Genomic DNA, 21,104 nt, shown 5'->3' with positions numbered 1-21,104 from the left:
TGTCACCAGAAAACACGAGTTCCCTTTTTCCACAAGTGTCGGTACAAGGGGGAAACATATATTCTCCTTTTCGGGTCCGGGAACATTTTCTACATCGTTTCCCACAATGATGACAGGTAGCACCCTCCACTAGTTCCATTTTTTCGCATTTTTGACAAGTGGTCTGTAGTACGGCAAAGTTGACCTTATGTTGTTGTAGACCGCGAGACGGATCGCGACAGTTCTGACAGAGTCTGCAGTTTAAGCACTGGTGTTCCTCCTTAACACAGTGGCGACATCTGATGCAAGACGGTCTGTATCCTTTGTCACAATGAAAACTGTCATCTTGACGCGTCTCAAAATCGTAGAAAATAAATTTCTTGTTTCTCTTTTCCATATCACACGTATACGATTTTTGATAACAAGTGTGTTCCCCCGTTTGATATTCCCGACAGTTGGGGCACTGCCACTCTTGACAAATATGTAAATGGGGAGAGCGCTTTGCACGTTCCAGAGTGACTCTACAATTTTTGCATTGGTAAAACACGTCACAGGCGGGGGATAACTTTCTTGACAACTCTTTGTTGTTTGTGTCTCTCAAAACACGTCCAAGACCGACAGATCCGAGCACAGGAACGACAACCCATTTGGACGTCTGTTTCTGGGCAGTTGTCATGTAAACATACTTCACAGGAGGTGGCACAAGAGTGTTTGGATTTATTTTTATACGGTTTTAAACAAGTATGGCAAAAATACGACGCCTTAAAAAATCCTTGTATCCTAGCAATTCCATGCCAGTGTTTTTCCTTTTCCGAATCCACGTTATACAAATAGAGACGAGGCTTACCCTGGTCTTCTGTGACCCTGACAAATTTGTTTCCAACGGCAGAGGACACGACGTTGATCGAGACATCAAGTAAATTTTCGAAAGGTTCGATATCATTCAGACCTAAATACCTGTCATTGGGCACACCAGCTTTTTCACATAGCCCCATGGCCAGCTCCGTTTGCATTTTTTGTCTCGACGTTTTCAAGATATTGTCATAATATGTTTGAGAAATAGTGCGGTGTTTGAGGGCGTGATCTAAGGACCACCCTTCCCAAATCCGCATCGTGACCCCGACAATAGGTCATCGAACATCTCGTGTAATTTGTTTTGGATATCTATTAATTTATCCCCCCCTCCACTGTTCATTGAATTTGACCTTGAACGTGGTGTCGCGGGCCAGATTTTTCTTGAAGGTCCTGGTATCTCTCTTCCAGATATTGTAAGGTTTTGCTAATGTGTCCTTAGAATCAGAACTTTCCCCACCACCCCCCACCTCCCTACTTGTTGAAGGTTGATTGCCATCATTGAGAGAATGACACGTTTTTTTAGGAGAAGACTCCATATCAGAGAGAACCTCCTGCCATAAATCGTCGATGTGCTTTTCCCATTGTAGTTCCCTTAATCGGTTCTCGACCTCGACTTCACCAACTAAACCATTAGCTGCTGCAAATAACTGCACGGTGTCCGGATCCTCCAAAAGAGTCCAAGATTTCTTTTAATACACTACACAGGTAACTTAGCCACATATGATTCTCATACGAGTATCATATGATTGGTTTCATATGAGAATCATAGAAAAAGGGCATCATATGTGAATCATATGAAGCAAATCATATGATTTACATATGATCCACATATGTGAATCATATGAAAATAACTACATATGATTTTCATATGAATGATTTCAGTGTGTTTCAAGCCATTTACATATGAGAATCATATGAAAAGGGCATCATATGTAAATCATATGAAACACTTATGTGTGTTTCAAGCCATTTACATATGAGAATCATATGAAAAGTACATCATATGTAAATCTTATGAAACACTTGTGTGTTCTTTTTCAATATTTTTCACATTCTTGTACACATTTAAAAATCAGATATTTCTGCTTTAGATGAAAATTCATTACATTAGAATGATCTATCTTCATTGGTTAAATATTTTAAAATATCTTAAAATGCTTACACAACATTTTTGATAAAATTATTTTCATCAAGAGAAATAACTTATTTTTCACAGTGTACATTCTAAACAAGAAAATATACAAACAAGTCAGTAGCATTTGTCGATACATGTATTAAACATATTCTAACATGAGTACAAATTATAAGATTTCAGCAAAATGATTAAATAGATAAACATGTATACTGTACATGTACAAATGAATAACATAATTAGGTAATGTATAAAAATACCATATGACATGAAAGTGTCCAAAGCAACATTGAAATATCAGCAATAACATTTGTCATGTATTCTCTATTGTAAATTTATGAAAAATCAAGCTATTGATTATTCCAGCATACAATATAGGAAATCTTCACAGGTCAAATTCAGACAAGATTGTGTACATCCTCCCCCATTTCATAATTATTCCATATATATCCTTGCTCTTTTTCCTTCTGTATCTTTCAGTTTTTTCAGTTGTCCTCCCTTTGATCTTCCATGACCATTTTGAAAATCTCTTTGAACTGTACCGTACCAAAAATGAATATCCACCACTTCTCCTTTTCCTGAACAATTTCTTTGCGGCACAGAATGGTCTCTACAAAAATTTCAAAAGTAAAAATAAAATAATTCTTAAATTCTGTGAGTTATAAAAGTTACTTAGGTATAATCAGCAAACAAATATATGCCCAATTCACTGACACAGATATGAAACAAGATAAAACTAATGTTATATATGCTATACTAGGTGTTTTGAGGAATCCTATGATGTAATTTGCAAAACAATTACACTATTGAAAGATATGCTTCATAATAAAATCATAAAAAGCATTTTTTTGTTATTTTGACAATTAAATTTGGAATGTTCAAACAGTATATATTAATTCAGATTGTCAAAAAATTAAGGAGATTCTGATACAGATACATGTATATTATTTTTGGACAAAAAATACTACAGACAAGTAGACAGGCAGAAAAACAGACATTGTGATTCCAAGATATCCCAAACTTTTGGGAAGACTATAACAAAGTTTATTTAACAGTGTGTAGTTACCTTAACTTTCAAGCATTAGCCTTGGATCTTGGGATTTGTTCTTTATCTTATGAGAGGCTGACTGTATATTGAACCTGTAAGACAAATACTAACAGTCACACACAGTAGATATTTTCTAGGAATACATTTAATTAAAACTTAAACTATCAAAAAGAGAGAGTACAAGTTTGTAGGTTGTCTATAGTCTTAAATATATCTCACATTTAACCCGAAACTATAGGCACGCACACCATTCACTATAGTGTTGGGGGGGGGGGGGGGAATAATTGTCAGTAAATGAATACATAGATGTAAATATTCAATGGATTAGCTAGCTGATGTTCTTTCAACACACATGCACATGTATTCATACCTTTAAAGTTGGACGTCACTGTTATAAATTTTTAGTTGAAATTCAAAAATCCAATTTATCCCCCCTTTCCCCACAAATTTATTGTATACTATATAGTTTCATAGCCTTTACAGCCAGCAAAATCTATTCATATTTTGCATATTTTAAGTGCACTGGATTAAAATTATAATGTAGAATAAAATTTCTAGAGTATTGAGTTGAGCTGAATTTATTTTTGATGAAGCCATGCAAACAATGTAGAATTATAAAAGAACAAAAAGAAATTATCAAGAAATATTTTGTCATAAAGAGATACTTTGATTTTTTATTTCAAGTATTTATTTTTACCTTCAATATTGTGATGATGCAATCGTCTGTCAAATCAGCTTCAGGATCAATCGCCAGTCTTATCAGCTTCGGGCTCTTTGGACTGAAAAAAAAACAGCACTGTGACACTGAACTCAAGTTGCCGAATGCATCTATAAGCCATAAAAACAAACATTTGTCATTAAGTTTAAGAAGAAATCCGGACTTGATAACGATCTCAACATACATAACGCCAACTGACATACAAGGTTTCTACTTTCACTTTCATATCAGTACGTAACAAAACGAAAACAAATTCAAGTTTTAAAAAGTAGTAATGCCTTTAGCCTAACATGTAATGTTTACATTCATTCAGAAACAAATTTTATCCAAACTTACTTACAGATCACGAACGTTAGGTTTACGAAATGCATTGATTTAACAATTACATGCATGATGCAAGTGATAAGAGTATATAGAGAGTTCATACGCACCTGTAACAATAATGAAATTATATTTAAACAATATAAATCAAAAGTCTTTAAAATATTATTGTTAGGAGATCACTTGCCTTTTCCAAACACCCAACACGTCTGCTACAGCAGTGACGTCAAAATTGACGTATATTTTCATCCGATAAAAGACAAAACCGGCCCGGAGAAAAATACGGAATTATTTTAATTTTACTAAGCCAAACCCAAAAGATTTAAAATGAAAAGCAAATTAATTTATTCTTTTCTTCTATTTTGTCTGGGAAATGCAATATAACAGAAAAAAAATTGTGAAAGGTTTTTTTTTTTAGAAGGAAAAGGGGGGGGGGGGTTAAACAGAGTAGAACTTTACATATAATTAATGACTAACAAATATTCTTTTGAATTAATGTACATTTAAATTTATCTTTTGATATATATAATTGAAATTGCAATTTTACTTCAGTATAACAAGGAAAGATAAGTAAACACTGTTTCATATGATTCTCATATGATCACTGTTTCATATGATTCTCATATGATCACAGTCAAACATTCGTATGAATTTTACCTGAGTATAACAAGAACAAATTAGTGAACATAGTTTCATGTGATTCTCATATGTTTAGTTTCATATGATTCTCATATGATTATTGTCAGAATATTCATATGATTCTCATATGCAGGATCTTTCATATGAGAATCATATGTATATTACTTCATATGATTCACATATGTATGATCATATGATTCTCAAATGATTGGCCACATATGATTCTCATATGATTGTGTATACATATGATTCTCATATGATCCACATATGATCTTCATATGAAAGGCAATGCATATGTGGATCATATGTGGCTAAATTGCCTATGTACCATCCGTCATCCTCTAAATGAATAAAAGAATACATTTACTGGACACTTATACTTATTTTCCAAATTAATGCTGAAGTGTAGTACAAAGCATCTTCGCAAGCCAAGGGTTTTCGGTCCGTAACACTCCCCACAAACCCTTGGCAGATTACGCCACTAAAACTGTGGCCCGCAGTGGCGACGCCAAGCGGATGTTCTGTATATTAACTTCAAAATCTAGCCAATCGGGTAAGGGCTTTCATAATGCTGTTCGTGTATGGAAAAAAACAATAATGGCGGAGACCACGAAAGAAAAGGTTGAGAAAGTATTTCAAGTGAAATTAACGGAAGATCAGTTACGTGCTATAGAAAGTATACAGCAGGGAAAAGATGTATTCGTAGGTACCAGGACAGGGAGTGGAAAGTCACTCATATATGAAAGTTCCCCCGTTGTGTTTGGACAATCGGCCGTGTGTGTCATAGTTTCCCCGCTTCTCAGCATCATGAAAGAGCAGGTAAACAGACTCTCAGGACTGGGTTTCCGGGCAACATACATCGGAAAGTCAGATTGCCGAAAAGATGATGTGCGTAAGGGTTACTACCAGTTCTTATTTGGAAGTCCTGAAGCCTTGGTTGGAAACGACGAGTGGAGAGAAATCTTCCGGGATCCCGAATTTTCAGCAAGACACAAGTTGACAGTTGTTGACGAAGCCCACACAGTTTATCAATGGTATGTTCCCATAATAATTCCATAATTTCACAGCTGTATTATTTTACCAGAATGCTAATCATATCCCATTCCAATGGATAATCACATCTTAATTTTACCAGAATGCTAATCATATCTCATTCCAATGGATAATCACATCTATCTATCTATTGATCGACACTACCCGCCATCAAATTTTGAGTACTTTCAGTAGAACGCAAGTCCTGACATTGGTGTAAATTAAATTGAGATTTCAGGAACCAAATAAATCTAACTGATATAGCGCATAAAGTCCTGGAGTTTAAAAAAATCTCATACTCTCCATTTACATATTCATTACACATGTATATTGAGGAGGTGGGTTGTTGTGTTCCAGGGCATTATTTGCTACTTATTGATCAGGTACCTGTGGTACAACATAAACAAAATCCTTAATGATAATTTAAGTTACTTTGATTTTTCAGGGGTGAAGGGCAGAAGAATGAGGAAGCCTTCAGAACATTTTTTTCAAAGATTGGTGAGCTTCGATCTATGGAATCCGGATAGGGCCACGCACTTCACTATCGCACCATCGAGCATCAACTTAAAGGTCGATGGCGCGATAATGCGATGGCGCGATAACGATGAAACGGTGATGCGATAACGATGAAGCGATGATGCGATAGCGCGATGACGATGATGCTATGGCGCGATAATGCGATGGCGATGGTGCGATAGCACGATTGAACGATAGTGAATATCGCTTCATCGTCATCGTACTATCGCACCATCGTCATCGCATCATCGTGTCATCACTATCGCACCATCGTGTCATCGCATTATCGCACCATCGTCATCGCATTGTCGCGCCATAGCATCATCGTCATCGCGCTATCGCACCATCACTTCATCGCTATCGCACCATCGCCTCACCGTCATCGCATTATCTCTTCATCGCACTATCGACCTAAACCTCGATGGTGCGATGATGCGATAGTGAACTGTGTGGCCCTATCCGGATTCCATATCGATCCCTTAGCCTGACTGTGCCCTTACTTTCGCTGACAGCAACAGCTAGTCCATCAAACAGGAAGAAAATCATGAAAAGTTTATGCTTCAGGGAAGATTATGTGTGCATACTGGACAGTCCAGACAGACCAAACATTAAAATAAATGTGAAATGCATTAAAAATAATGCAGATATTAGTGACACATTTGAATGGCTTATTGAAACTCTCAACAGGGACAAAATAAACACCCCCAGACATGTTGTATTTTGCAACAGCATAAAAGACTGTGCCTTACTCTACAGTACATTTTTAAGGAAATGTGATTCTTCCATGTTACATATGTTCCACAGCAAAACAGCAGAACACGTGAAAGACAAAATTCGTGTGGACATGGAGTCTGAAGAAGGACAAATAAGAGTCCTTTTCTGTACAAACGCTGCTGGGATGGGAGTTAATTTCAAGGGCCTACACAACATCATACATTATGGTCCACCACGAGACTTGGACAGCCTTACGCAGCAGATGGGCAGGGCAGGAAAAGACAATGAATTTTCCAATGAATTAATACTTTACAAGAATCACAAAGGGCATTTTAAAAAAACTGACCCTGAAGTTTTATCACTGATAAAGACAGACAATCAGTGCAGAAGAAGCATTCTGTGCAAAGCTTACAGTGCACCTAGTCATATTTATGAACAAAAGCACAAATGCTGTGATGTTTGTGAGAAAAAATGTGACTGTGTAGATTGTCCCAAGTTGACGCATCCAGCTTACCAAATAATGGAGGAATCACCACAGGATCAAGACACATTCCATCGTGAAGTCTGTGATGAGGACAAGACAACTTTAAAGCACAAGCTAGAGTTAATGCAGTCAGCCCAGAGTAGCATGCCAGATTTGTTTGGTGACCATTCTGAACTGAGAGATGAAGCCATTAATAGTCTATTAGTAAATTGTCATAAAATATTTACAGTTAATGATGTGATGGAATATGCAACAGTTTGGTTAGTTGACACTGCTAAGCAAATAATTCAGATTTTTGATGATGTGTTTAATGACATTTTGGTTTATGATTCTTCCGACACAGAGTCAGATTAGAATATTTTAAACAAGAGGCCCATGGGCCTTGTAGGTCACCTGAGCATCATGCAACAACTTTCCAATGATTGAGTTTAGTTCATGTTTTAAAAAAGGAACCATTATTCCTCATAAGTATATAGTTACATTTAACTTAATTTCACTATAATCAATAGTGCCCCCCCCCAACACAACAACCCCTGACCCTAGGGCCATAATTTTGGAAGAGACATTCTTGCTCATCATAACTATGTGCTTAGTTAGTTTATTTAATACCCAGGAGCAGGGAAGAAGATTTTTAAAGAATTAATGTATTTTCACTATATAATCATTAGAGCCCCACCCTAACACAAGAACCCCTCACCCTGGGGCCATAAAATTCATAATTTTGAAAGAGACATTCTTGCTCCTCATAACTATGTGCTTAGTTAATTTATTTAATTCCCAGGAGCAGAGAAGATTTTCAAAGAAATAATGCACTTTTACTATATGATCTATATAGCCTCCCCCTGACCCCAGAACCCCTGACCCTGGGGCCAGGAATTTCACAATTTTGGTAGAGGACTCAATGCTGATTATCATCATGCCAACAGTTTGACTGCTAGATGTCCAGGAGTAAAGAAGAAGATTTTTAAAGATTGCATTAATTTTGGTGGTTTTGGCCCTACCCCTCAGGCCCCAGGGGGACAGGGACCATGAATTTCACGATTTTTGTTCCCCTTCACCCATAGATGCTGTATACCAAATTTGGTTGAAATTGGCTCAGCCATTCCAGAGAAGAAGCTGAAAATGTTCAAAAGTTTATGACCGATTGACGACGGATGAAAACAGATAGCAATAGTCACCTGAGTGACCTAATAATGTTGACATTTAGTCTGTTCAGCATATTGTAGATTTACTACAGTCGAATTATCTTCTGTATAATGATATTAAACTTGATCCATTTATTTTTTATCTTTTTTTTTTTTTGGGATACTATTCACAAAAAGCAACATATCATTTTGTCATTATTTATCCACTATACAGAACAACAACAACAAAAAAACAAGTTAATCATTGTGTCAAAGTGAAATGGTTTGTTTTGAGAATTACACAAGTTGCAGTAAAGTATCATTTTGTAATTCCACTATACAGAACAATAAAAAACATGTTTTAACATTTAAAATTGTGACAAAGTGAAATGGTTTGCTTTGAGAATTACAAAAGATGCAGTAAATTCTTTTCATACTGGGCCAAATAATCTTGAATATATAATGACATAAAATATATAGATATGTATAAGCCAATACATGTATATACAGTAAAACTTGATACCTGTGAATTTAATTCGCTATAACCGTAATTTGTTATATCCGTATAACCAATTCATATAACCATTATAGCAAATTCGCAATATGCAAGTATTACTACCAAATATGTTAGGGAAGCAAATTTTGCAAAATATATCTTCAATAACTAAGGTTTTATTATGAATTGAATTTTATATACAAATGCTAAATGGTAATAAGTCAGTTCAATTTATCAATTTTTTATAATCTTTCAAAATTTCTTATAAAAGATGTAAATTTTATCATATTTAAACTCAAGGGGACTCAAAATCAGTTTGCAATATCCGTAAATTCATGATATCAGAGTTCGTTATAACCGTAAAATTTTACAAAGATTTGTTAAGAATTTTGCCGGGGACCCAGAAAAACTTCGCTATATCCTTGAATTCGCTATATCCGTGTTTGTACTAAACAAGTTTTACTGTATATCAAAATACATCTACAATGTAAACACTTAAACTTCAAATCATTTCATATGATGCAATTTCCTTGTGCTTAGATATCCAAAGATGAAGCTTGTGAAGATTAACTTTTTCAAAAACACCCTTAAAATTCTTAAAGTTTTCAAATTGTCGTCCTGGAATGTTTTTAAATAGACCACCTGAAATCACTTCATTCAACATAAGAGCGATGTCTGCTGACTTGTCAGATCTGGTTCTGGATTTTCCTGCAGCTTTCTTAGACAGCTGTTGCCTAATGTTCTCTTTTAATTCCTCCTGAATTTGGCAAGCAAGTGCAGTTGTTTGTGCACTCTTCAATGTGAAATTTGCACCCTGCTCTTTCAGCTTCTTCTTGATTAACTGGACACAAAGTTCAACTAAATTGTCATTTGGAATGTGTCCATCTACAGTTCCGCTGATATTTGCTGTGGTATTCCACTTATACTCCATTGCTTTCTTAGGTGAAAGCACTGCTTGTTCATATGCCATCATCCTCCACAGCCACAACTGGTATTTAGTGTGCCCTGCAACACTGGCACAAAGCATTTCCAATTTCGCATTCAGGAATATTCTATCGCCATCACCCATTTTATATGCATTACAAGTGTCTCTTAATATAAGAGCGGTTTTCATGAATGATGCACGCCAAACTGCAATCTTGTCTGTGTGCTGGGTGTCGTGAACTGTTTCAGTAGGAAACTGCCAGTTATGTTCCTTCTCCAAGTGGCGTTTGAAGTAGCCAAGTGTCTTGTATTTCTTTCTGCATGTACACTCATATTGTTTCAGCATTGGGTCAAACATGTTTTTAATAAGAATATCCTGTGTATCTCTTTCAGCAGATGCCTGTGTCATTTCTTGAAGATCAGTTGAATCTAAGAGTTGAAAAGAAAAAAAGAGATACAACTCACTTTGATGTGTATATACACACAACAACTGACTCTCATTACAAAAATCAACTTTACAAAATTTTTCTCGGTTAATAAATACAAAGTTTGGTTCAGTAGTTATTTGCTTGCAGTAAATATGCTAACCTTGTAGGTTTATGTGCTTGTCAATGATGGCCTCTGCCAACTTCTTTAACCATGAAAACTGGTCCTCAGCACTAAACAAGGATAAGGTGTTTGGGTTAAACTGTTGAGGAGATCCATTGATATTTTCTAAACCCATGACATCCATTGCGGCCCCAAGAATGAATGCATCTAAAGCATCCTCCACAAATGCAAAATGAGCTCTAAATTGACAACCACAGAAATTAGTACATGCAACACATCTGAATATTGAATAAAAGACAACATATGCCTGGATTTTTTTAAAGTGAGGTTCACTCTGAGAACATACCTGAATGCTTCCACAACTCTTTCTTTTCCAGTGACATCAACTCTATGAATGACATTTCTTAACTGAAATAAAGTCCCTTGTTCAAAGGAAGAGGATGGTTTGTAGAACTCCTGGTATATGAACTGTAAAATAAATTAATAGTTTCATATAAAAGAATCTTATCAAGTAGAAATTTTCATATTAATAAGAATTTAATTTTGTAAATCAAAAATTAAATATGAACTTTTCAATGTGTGTGTTTTTTTTTTAATAATTTTTCTTTTTCAAACAGAAATGGGAAAAAAGTACTTCTAAACTTAAAAATCTATGAACAGATAAGCTTCAAAGCGTCCCATTCTGTAAATCAAAGCATTACATGTTTTGAGTTCTACTGTCAATTCAACTGCTATGCGAGACAAGGGCTGGGACCATATCAAGAAACATTATCATAAATGTTGATTCTGTATAAGGATCATACTGAAATAGTGCTAAAATATTTTTTTAAATTTTCTTATATTTTCTTTGTTTACTTTACATTATGGGTTTAACTTATAAATAAATATGATTAATATAAATATGAGATGCATAATGATTAAAACCACTCGATATAGAAAAAGTTGTATCATCACAGCCCTATTGCTAGAAGATAACTAAGATTTGCTTTGCAGTTGTAGTTTCATAATGCATAATGATTTGAAAGACTCTAAAATCAAGCACTAAGTAACAAAAAAGAAAATTAATATTAGTAAAAGATAAAATTAGTATTAACAGAAGGTCCATGGACCACAATGCTCACCATGGAAGTTTCAGACAGACTGATTAAAATCAGAAAAGCTCACAACAGGTGAGCTTTTTGAACTGAAAAATGGTTCATGCTTTTAACTTAACTATCTATTCCAACGTCTTGTCCTGCCAACAAACTTGAAGTATATTTCAAGGGGATTCTTTTTCCATCATATAAATTTATTCATCTATTTGTGTGTTCATTTTTGTCTACTGTATTTTTATACTGATAAATATCATTGTAACTTATCTCTGCTTGTATTCAAGAGCCTGTAGGTGGTAAATAGGACCAATAGGTTAGTTTACTTTTTCACACAACTATTGATTTGTTGACAGTGTATAGAAATGTTACCTAATTCAAAACTTACAAAAAGAACAAATAAAAACTGGCAAAACTGGAACAGAACCATTGCATGCTGAAATACCAGCAGAAAGTTCATCATTCTATGGAGGCCCTCTGGTCTATGAATAATTCCTCCAAGTTTGTGGTAATTCGTCTCACAATTAAGCATAGCTAACTGTGCTGTATATGCACGCTCGTTAGTCAGTACATCACCACCAAACACTTTCCTCTCTATCACCTCCGCATTTTCTCCAGAAGTGTGTGCAATATACTTTTGGTGAATGTGTTCTAGAATACTAATCATGTCATCATGCAAGTTTTCATTTTTGTCCATCAAATCCAAAATAAAGTATGTTGATCTTTTGGAAGTTTGCTCTATGAAAGGATGGGCGATATATTTTGGTACACATTCTGTAAAGGGTTTTAGACATCCGACATGTTTTGTAAGAACTTTCAAGATGTGATGTACCATGTTGCTCTCAAAAATTTTAATTTCCTCAGAGCTGGGTAGAAATGAGTGGTTGGGCAAGGTTAAAATGTCATGTTTTGGTTTATCATCTGGCAAACTTGGAACTAAAACTCTTCTCTGGAGACCAACCAAGAGAAACCAGTGAAAGCTCTTTCTTTGCTTTTCTTTTGTCATTGAAGACGTTGATTTTAGTAATTAAATTAATTATTACTGATCAAAATTTTGTCAAAATTGTTGGCAAAGGAGAAATGTTAAATGAGTTACAGTGTAAGCATTTGTAATATGGAGATATGCAGAATGCAGTTACAGTCGGAACTGTTTATAAATAATAATATGATAGAAAAGTATTACTGATCAAATCAGCCAAAACAAGAATACAAGTTTAAAAAAAAAATGATGCATTATCATTTTTGTGAAGATAAATATTAATATTTTACATGTTAAATCATTTTCAATTGTAATAATGATAATGAAGCATATATTCATTTACTTCATCTGTGGCTCCACCATGCTCCAGTAGCTGACCAACTACATGATGAATCAATGACATATTTTGATTCCTATGATGCAGCAATATGGCTGCTGACGACACCAAGGCCACTGGTTCTGTAGTGTTCATAATGTCTGATAGCAATTGGGAAAAACCAGGAGCTCTTTTCCTCAATTCAGTAGCAATCTTCTGAAAATCTACAGAAGCCAAACAATCAGGAGAATTGCCTCGCAAGACAGATGCATCCTTCTTGCCACAAAGTAACCTACATTCTTCTTTCACATATTTTTTTATTGTTTTGAAAGCTTTTTCTTTGAAGCCTTTTGATTTTAATAGTTTGTTTAAAATAACTTCTGGTTTATTGCCTCGAACAAGTCCAACAACTACACCATAAAGCCCCTTTTCTTTGATAATTCTTGATCTCACTTTCTGGTCATTCTGACCTCTGTAGGACACCTACAAATGTATAATCAATGTAAATTTAAATGAACAGTTGCACTTTTTTCAACTCTATTGTTTCTCACTTTATAAGAGTAAATCAATATATTTTGCTGATTCCCTGAAAATCACTGTAAACGGACTGATTCCCTGCAAAAAAGTGTGACAGTCTGATGAACTGATACACACCTATTTGGAACACTAAGCAATTTCTTTTAATTTATATATGAAAAGTTCCAATGTGTTCCAAATAAACAAGTAAATATTCATAACGCAGCTATGTTAATGCTTTATAACAAGGTGGTGGCGTCTAATTTATACGGTAAAAGTTATGCCACTTGTATTGTGATATCAACATGGCAAACTGATGTGCACTGAGTTCTTTAATGACTGTTGTTGTTATGATTTTATATTAATTCGTGTTACAAACTTGGACACTTGAATTAAAATTAAACACTGTTACAGCATTCATTTTAAAATTTTTCAAATTTCTTGTTTGTATCGGTATAATAAACCATTAAAGTATGAGGGAGTCGGCAAGAATCCAGTTCCCCTCGAGCAAGCCTATTTCCCTAGGTGCAAGCACAAAAATTGACAGATATAACTCAATATTCATTATGCAAATCAAAAACAAACCTTTGCTTTCAGTGGTGATAATAAAAGATGTCCTAAACGCTTTCTGGATGAAGGAGCAGCCGAAATTATTTTCCGTGGAGTGACTTGGACCTTAAATTTTCTTGGGGTAGGTGTGTGAACAATTGTCCTCTTTGTCCGAGTTGTACTCTTCGTCGGAGTGGCAAGAACTTTACTACTTGTAGGCAAGGAAACGCTATCGTGATCTGAGGAAATTCCGGTTGATGTTGTAAATGTCGAAGTCGAGACTTGTCTCGAAGAATGTAAACCATGTTTATATCGCAGTTCTTGCAATATGGAAGACTTTTCTGCTTCTAGTGCCTTAAGTTTATTTTCTAAATCATAGTCAATTTTTTCCAATTTATTTAATTTGTTGAAGCAAGGGTAACACACGTACCGGGATAGACTGTCATTTTCACACGGGCTGTGATTTAAAACTTCCGACAGTTGTTTAAAAACCTTGAACGAAGGTGAAAATATAACCCTACGAAATTTCTGTGGTAATTGTCCCCCACACAATCGACAAAGTTCCATCTTAAGTCATATAGAAGATAAACACATTCTTACACATGGTTTTGATCGCCATCTTGTTTATGAATGAAAGCTGTATTTTCATTGGTTCAGAGTCGAACCTCTGAACCAATGAAAATTTGGCCACAGTTTTAGTGGCGTAATCTGCCAAGGGTTTGTGGGGAGTGTTACGGACCGAAAACCCTTGGCTTGCGAAGATGCGTACAAAGTTGAATGGGTTCAACATCTCTGAGAAAAAAAAGAGAACATGTTATTGTGCTTTTTTTTTTTTGCTCAATCTCTCCATTTGCATATCCCAACATTCATCTGATATTGAAGTAAAAATCAATTCTAAACCTTGAAAAAACTTTTAATTAGTAATATGAGGTAAATTAAAACAAATCGTTTGTATAATCATATAAAAAAAGTAAAATTACACATTATAATGATATTGCATATGAAACATCGCAAAACGAAACCGTAAATTAAAACAAATCATTTGTATAATCATATAAAAAAGTAAAATTAAACATAAGGATACATGTGTATTGTAAAAAAAAAACATCGCAAAATGAAACCAAAAAAGAAATTCACTAAAACTACATTTTAACATGTATAAATCATACATGTGAATCATCAAACACATTTGTGTCAAAATGGCATAAACATTTGAAAAATATATGGGGTTTAACAACCGGATATCTATCTTGTCCGGCTTTTGAACGAGAATTGAACTTATTTTCTAATTGAAAATGTCATTTTCGAAAAAAACAAAAATTCTATCAACAAACATGAAATTGTTTGTGGGATAAAACATGAAGATGACAAGTCTTGTCACTTGATTAAAACTCAGCTTTGTCAAAGGTGAACTTCAAATATCATTGCATTAAAATAATTTTTTAGCAGTTTGGCGTCTCGTGCGAGATGCAATGTGTAATTCTTCAAGGAGTGTTTTAGTGCTAGGTGTCGACATATCTGTCAGAGTTGTTCCCTGAGACATAGGTGAGAGGGTAGGACTGAGGTTTGAGGAGGTTGGTGTAGATGTTGCCTGAGGATGAAGATGGCCAAGTGGAATGTTCTCTGGTGCATGCGGTATATTTCCTTCATTATCCGGATGTGTATCTAAAGGATCATCGGGATGTGTGGAAATGGCGTTAGGGGGTACATCATACCTATTCCAGCATTTACATGGGCAACGGCACAACTCCTTCATTAAAAACCGCTTTATAAGGACTGCAATCATTCCCAAGGTTGCAACAACAGCCCATGTAAAGAAACCTCCAAAAAATATAATAGGTGTCACCATAAACTCTGGTGATGATGTGAATTTTTTTTTCTTTTCTCAAATACATATCCAAACATAATCAAAGAATGTGGGTTTATAGATTTTATATCTTTTTAAATATTTTTATTCTAATTGATGATGTTTTTTTTATTTACATCCAAGATTTTTTTCTCTTTGATTAAAGAATAATTACTAAACAGTAAACTAATGACAGCAGAACAGTTGTAAGCTTACCTGTAGTCTCTGGTTCTTCAAAAATTTCTTCTTTGTCGTGATGAAGTAAACCTGAATTACAAAAAAAAAACCTTTTCCAAGTCATTATTGTTAACAGGGACAACAGAACTAAAAGGTTTTAATTTATTTAGAATTCAAAATTTAACTTTTATTAATCGCAATAGCTGTACAATTGTCAATGAAATTGGCTAAACATGAATGATACCGACATTTTTCAAAAAAAGCAGACCTACCTTGAGTTACGCTTTTCCTCGGAACTGATCCAATGCGAGCCCCCTCTCGTGTTCTTGCTGAAGAAGTTGATGGCAATGTAGAAATCAAGGTGGTTAATATCTTGGACTCTTCAGTAGGCATATCTGTAACAGATTTTTACATAGAGGTGATGACTAAAAATAAAATTATAAAAACAGAAGGTTTACTTCCTGTCACAATCGGCAATCCTCGACCGATTCCGCAACACTCCGAATCACCCGAGGTGCTCCGAATGTTTCACCTTGCCTGCTTGAATTTCGAACCCGATCTCATGGTAGTCGCATATTTTTTTTTTACTTTTGTATCATACAAAGAAAAGTTACAAATAAAAACATTATATTTCGTTATATTTACTTAAAATACTCAAAACACATCATTTGAAGAACTCCAAGTCAATGCACATTACATAGATTTTTTTACGCCGTTCTATTGGCCCGTTTTAGATCCGCGTGTGTAGTCTTTCCCACGGTTTTTTAAGGGAAAATGGGCTTAGGAATAAAAAAAAATATGCTTACCTTCACACTTCCTAAACATCCTGTCTCGAATGATCGGATGTTGAATTTGGGACCATCCAATTCTTACAATTTTCACGTTGCAGCTGAAAAGACGGATTTCCCGCATCTTGATTTGCCCTCCTTTAATGATCACGCAATGGGAAAAACGCGCACAATTAAATACGCCAACCTGTCCAGCACATACTTTGCCACGAAAATTGTCACTGTCACTGTCACAGAATACAGGTACATGAAATAACGCCACCCCTAATAGAAGTATCATTACACCTCGATTCTCCATTTTCTCAGACAATTTTGCCGCGAATGCTGCACGGACTTTTGATCATGTGATCCGTTTAGATAGGGTCACTTAACTGAATCGGTGACCCATATTTGGTAATCTGTATTTATACAGGATACAGACTTGTAAGAAAGTTAGGCAAATAGTGTTGCACGATTTTTTTTTAATGATGTCTGTATTTTCTAATCCGCATATAACGATTGAATCAGTGTAATTACAGAGGATTCCATTCTGTTCACTCCATATTACCAGTTTTTATATTCAGACATCTATATAGATATGAGTTTTGAAATCTCTCTCTCTCTCTAACAAAATCAGAAAGGGGTGGGGGGGGGGGTATAATTCTAACACCTTGATCTGTAACTTTAATAGAAGCAAAAAACAAAAACAAAAAAAAACAAACAAACAAACAACCAGAAAACTCGGATTGAGAAAATTAATTTAATTCATAAATAACATCTTTATTACAAAGTTGTTGACTGATTTGTCCAAAGGTTTAAGTAAATCACATTAAGCCCTCGTTTACTACATTTAATGTTATATATAAAATGTCAGATTTGTATATCAGTGTCAGACTTGCGGTAGGTGAACGTCACTGATAAAGTTTAAACAGCAATTTAATCGAATGATTAATTACATAGCAAATGCGAGGTTAACGCTTTATCTTCTTTGAAATGAATAATTTACATCATAACCTGCTAGACTAGTATACTTTAGGATCACGAGTTAAAAATCACTCTTTTTTTAACATAACTTAAATAGAGAACAAGTCATAATCATAATATGCTGTAACACCCCTGCGCTGATGTTGCAAGATAGATTGATAGCGCTAAGATTAATATCATGACTTAAATCAAAAGGACACATTGAATAAAGAATACAAAGAACTAGATACTGTACATATTCTCTTACATAGTTGAATAAAGATGCTACATTGGATTGAAACGAGGTGACATGAATTCCTTTTTTTTTCTTACAATACCTGTGTTTACAGGTGTAGAAAAAAAATAGAGCAACCATGAATTAATTAACACAATTTCACCTCATTAGAGACCCTCCGGGAATGCGCAGATCACTCCTGTCAGGTGTGTCGCGCAGATATGTCACGACACAGCGGTATTTTTAAAAAGGGAATATAATTCAGTTAATGGAGTAGAGCACCTGCGTCATTATCGTGATGTATTTTTTCTTTGAACCGTCAAATCCTTTAACTCGTACCCACGGAGAAAGCGCGGATTGGGTGGTAAACTGTCCCAACCCACTTAATTTTGTTTGTATTATTTCCTCACCGAATTTTTCATTCAAGACATATAAATACAACGGAGTTTTGCATTACGTTATCACCTTGAGAAAATGGCTGAAGAATATCTACAGTTTCTGTAAGTAATTTTTTTTAGTTAATCGTTTCAAAATTAAATAAACCTAGTGTAATAATAACTTATCAAATTGTAAGAGAAATAATTTTGGTACGCTAACTTTTAAAGGAATTTGTTTATAATTCTTTTTTGTCACTTCATAAAACAAAAAGGATATAATTTTTAAAGTAATGATAATTTTCCCCTTATCCGAAAGTTGTTTTTTTTTCAAATTAAAGCAATATTAATGGTTATATAAACTATTTTACTGTAAAAAAAAAAGTCTAAATATGATAAAGTAGTGAAAATTAAAACACAAAATATTGGTCCACATACAATCTAATGTTTTAACATATCATGACCATAATAATAATATTTTATACGCATTGTTATACTATTGATATTTTATACGCATAATACATGTAATATATATATATATATATATATATATATATATATATATATATATATATATATATATATATATATATATATATATATATATTTCCACACAGTAACTTTCAATTAGAATAACATACATTTGTACGAATATCCACGACAAAGAGAATCATATATGCTTTACAAATTTAATTATTTATTTAGAATACATAGCAGTCATATATGGTGTTTTTTTTTTAAAGTTCAGACTAATTAAAATTAGAGAGTACTTTCTACTTGTTGTATTACTTTATATAAAGGATAAGACTTTGTTGTAAATTGTAGTGCGCGATTTAAATCAATCTCGTTTCAAAGATATTCTAAATTTTTAGCAATAACCGATTTATTTCCCGACTCCACATTTAATTAACATACACTGTTTAAAGTAAATTCAACAATGGAAACATTATTGAAGTTCCAAATCGGTCAAAATTTTAATTTGAACATAATTAACATATATCATGTTTATCTACACTCAATCCTGTATTTTTTAGCACAGATACGTCATATATAGCTATAAGGTGCTTTTTGTGATAAAATCATTTAATCATCTATGGGTTGCACACAAAATGTTCTATATTACAGTGAAGCAACAAGCTCGGCAAATTCCTTTGAGGAATTTGAGGAAATGTGGGTAAAGATGGGAAAAGAATTAGAAATGGAAGGCTTTTCAAAGCGGTGAGTGTAACAGCTTTTGTCGGAGTTATCTTTCTTTGACTTAATTAATTACACCCTTTTCTTTGGTCCTAATACAATGTCAAGAAATTCGGTACTTTCAAAATATTAGCTTATTTTAACATTATACATATATATGAATGTTTTATTTGATATCAGAAAGTGTGTTTTTGAAGGCCTTCCACTCCCACTCCAGAAAGCAAGGAAAATGTCAAAAAGTCGAATTGGCCACCATTACAGGTTGACGAGGAACTCACAAACTTCCAAAATGTTGAAAATTCTATTTTGACCACGTTTCGGTAACATTATTATTTAATATTCTTTATCTATTAACATGTTTTAATTACAAAAAGGGAAAAATAACTTTAAAAAAAATTAAATATCATAACATTTTAAAACTATATATATATATATATATATATATATATATATATATATATATATATATATATATATATATAGCATCATCTCTAATTTTGGAAATCTGTTTATTGTAGAAGAAAATATCCCCAGAAATATCAAACATTAGAAAAAAGGATTAAGGAGCCATCAGTAGTTCCAAACTTTGAAGAACAGTTTAAACTCCTGAGAAACTTGGGAGAACGAATGGCGAATGATGTGAAGCAAATGACAATCATTGTAAATTATTTGGAAGATAAGCTGGCTCCGGAGCCACCCCCCAAAAAAAGTCAGGTTTACAACTTTGTAATTTACTTCTTGATCAGTGTAAATATACATGTACACTATAAATATGATGTCAACGTGAATTGCTGTGAATAACATTTACACAACTTGTATTCTCTTATACAGAATGTTTTAGCTCTTTGCATATTGAATTCACGTGTGTTCCTTTTAAATGAGTTTTATAGACAGAATGTTTTTTTTTTGTTCTTTCAATATTCAATTCACATGTGTTCCTTTTTAATTAGTTTTAATTATGTCTTGTTGTGTATAATACTGCGCAGTTATGATAAGGCTGTCCGAAGGCTTAAAATGTCTTAAAAATATACACTTTATTTTGAGCTAGATTTTAATTTCAATATGTTATCCTTGTTTGAAATTGCAGTCAACTCGAGATAATAGTTTAATCAGGTATTATTATACAGCATTCCTGTGATGTCAGATGACTGTGTTGATCACGTGACGGACACATTTTGATATTCTTAAATGTTGTACAAAAATCGCATCGGCACAAGTGCATAACACAATTATTGCAAAGTTTGTTATATAGATCAATTCATCGTGATCCATGGTACTTAAAAAGTGCTGGGGGCAGGTTTAATTTTGTCTTCTTAGGGGACGACCATTTGATTCTGAGGGGGGGGGGCCTGGCAGATTTTGGAAATAAATAATTTGTCCCTGAAAATATTGAAAATAAATAATCTTTCCTCCACTACAGAGAAAATAAATAATTTGACCTTGAATTATGATATTTAAATATTGTGAAAAATACCTTTTTTATTTACGTGTAATTTAATCTCAAAAGTCTTCAATTCAAAAAATTTTTTTGCTCGCTTCGCTCGCTATTTTAGAACCAAATAGTATTTA

General features: G+C 34.0%; 2 protein-coding genes across 2 annotated transcripts; one reads left to right on the top strand and one right to left on the bottom strand.

Moving 5' to 3' along the window:
• The first annotated feature begins 5,289 nt into the window (after positions 1 to 5,289).
• On the top strand, positions 5,290 to 6,251 carry LOC134239475 (probable ATP-dependent DNA helicase RecS). The gene is made up of 2 exons (XM_062721661.1): positions 5,290 to 5,726; positions 6,170 to 6,251. The coding sequence occupies exons 1-2, from the start codon at positions 5,290 to 5,292 to the stop codon at positions 6,249 to 6,251; spliced, it is 519 nt and encodes a 172-aa protein (XP_062577645.1).
• Positions 6,252 to 9,091: 2,840 nt separating this feature from the next.
• LOC134239465 (uncharacterized) lies at positions 9,092 to 16,914 on the bottom strand. Its single transcript, XM_062721650.1, has 10 exons — positions 16,809 to 16,914; positions 16,275 to 16,397; positions 16,042 to 16,092; positions 14,580 to 14,771; positions 14,016 to 14,218; positions 12,942 to 13,397; positions 12,065 to 12,640; positions 10,878 to 10,999; positions 10,571 to 10,770; positions 9,092 to 10,411 (listed from the first exon to the last, which is right to left on the bottom strand). Exons 1-10 carry the CDS (start codon positions 16,912 to 16,914, stop codon positions 9,561 to 9,563), a joined length of 2,880 nt encoding a protein of 959 aa, XP_062577634.1. The 3' UTR covers positions 9,092 to 9,560.
• Between the last annotated feature and the right edge of the window lie 4,190 nt (positions 16,915 to 21,104).

Source organism: Saccostrea cucullata, unplaced genomic scaffold, assembly GCF_032062105.1.
Source record: "Saccostrea cucullata isolate Sc308-1 unplaced genomic scaffold, CSIRO_AGI_Scuc_v1 ctg3008, whole genome shotgun sequence".
Lineage (NCBI taxonomy): Eukaryota > Metazoa > Mollusca > Bivalvia > Ostreida > Ostreidae > Saccostrea > Saccostrea cuccullata.
The sequence above is the reverse complement of the archived record's forward strand: the minus strand, read 5'-3'. Positions and strand labels throughout refer to the sequence as shown.

Bases quoted from the DNA above. Each gene is read 5' to 3' on its own strand.
- LOC134239475 (XM_062721661.1), top strand. From the start codon at position 5,290: ATGGCGGAGACCACGAAAGAAAAGGTTGAGAAAGTATTTCAAGTGAAA. The intron at 5,727-6,169 runs GTATGTTCCCAT...TTGATTTTTCAG, and splicing joins GCCCACACAGTTTATCAATG to GGGTGAAGGGCAGAAGAATG.
- LOC134239465 (XM_062721650.1), bottom strand. From the start codon at position 16,914: ATGCGGGAAATCCGTCTTTTCAGCTGCAACGTGAAAATTGTAAGAATT. The intron at 16,093-16,274 runs GTAGGTCTGCTT...TTTGTAATTCAG, and splicing joins GAGGAAAAGCGTAACTCAAG to GTTTACTTCATCACGACAAA. The intron at 12,641-12,941 runs GTAAATGAATAT...ATTTAATTACTA, and splicing joins ATGGTGGAGCCACAGATGAA to AAATCAACGTCTTCAATGAC.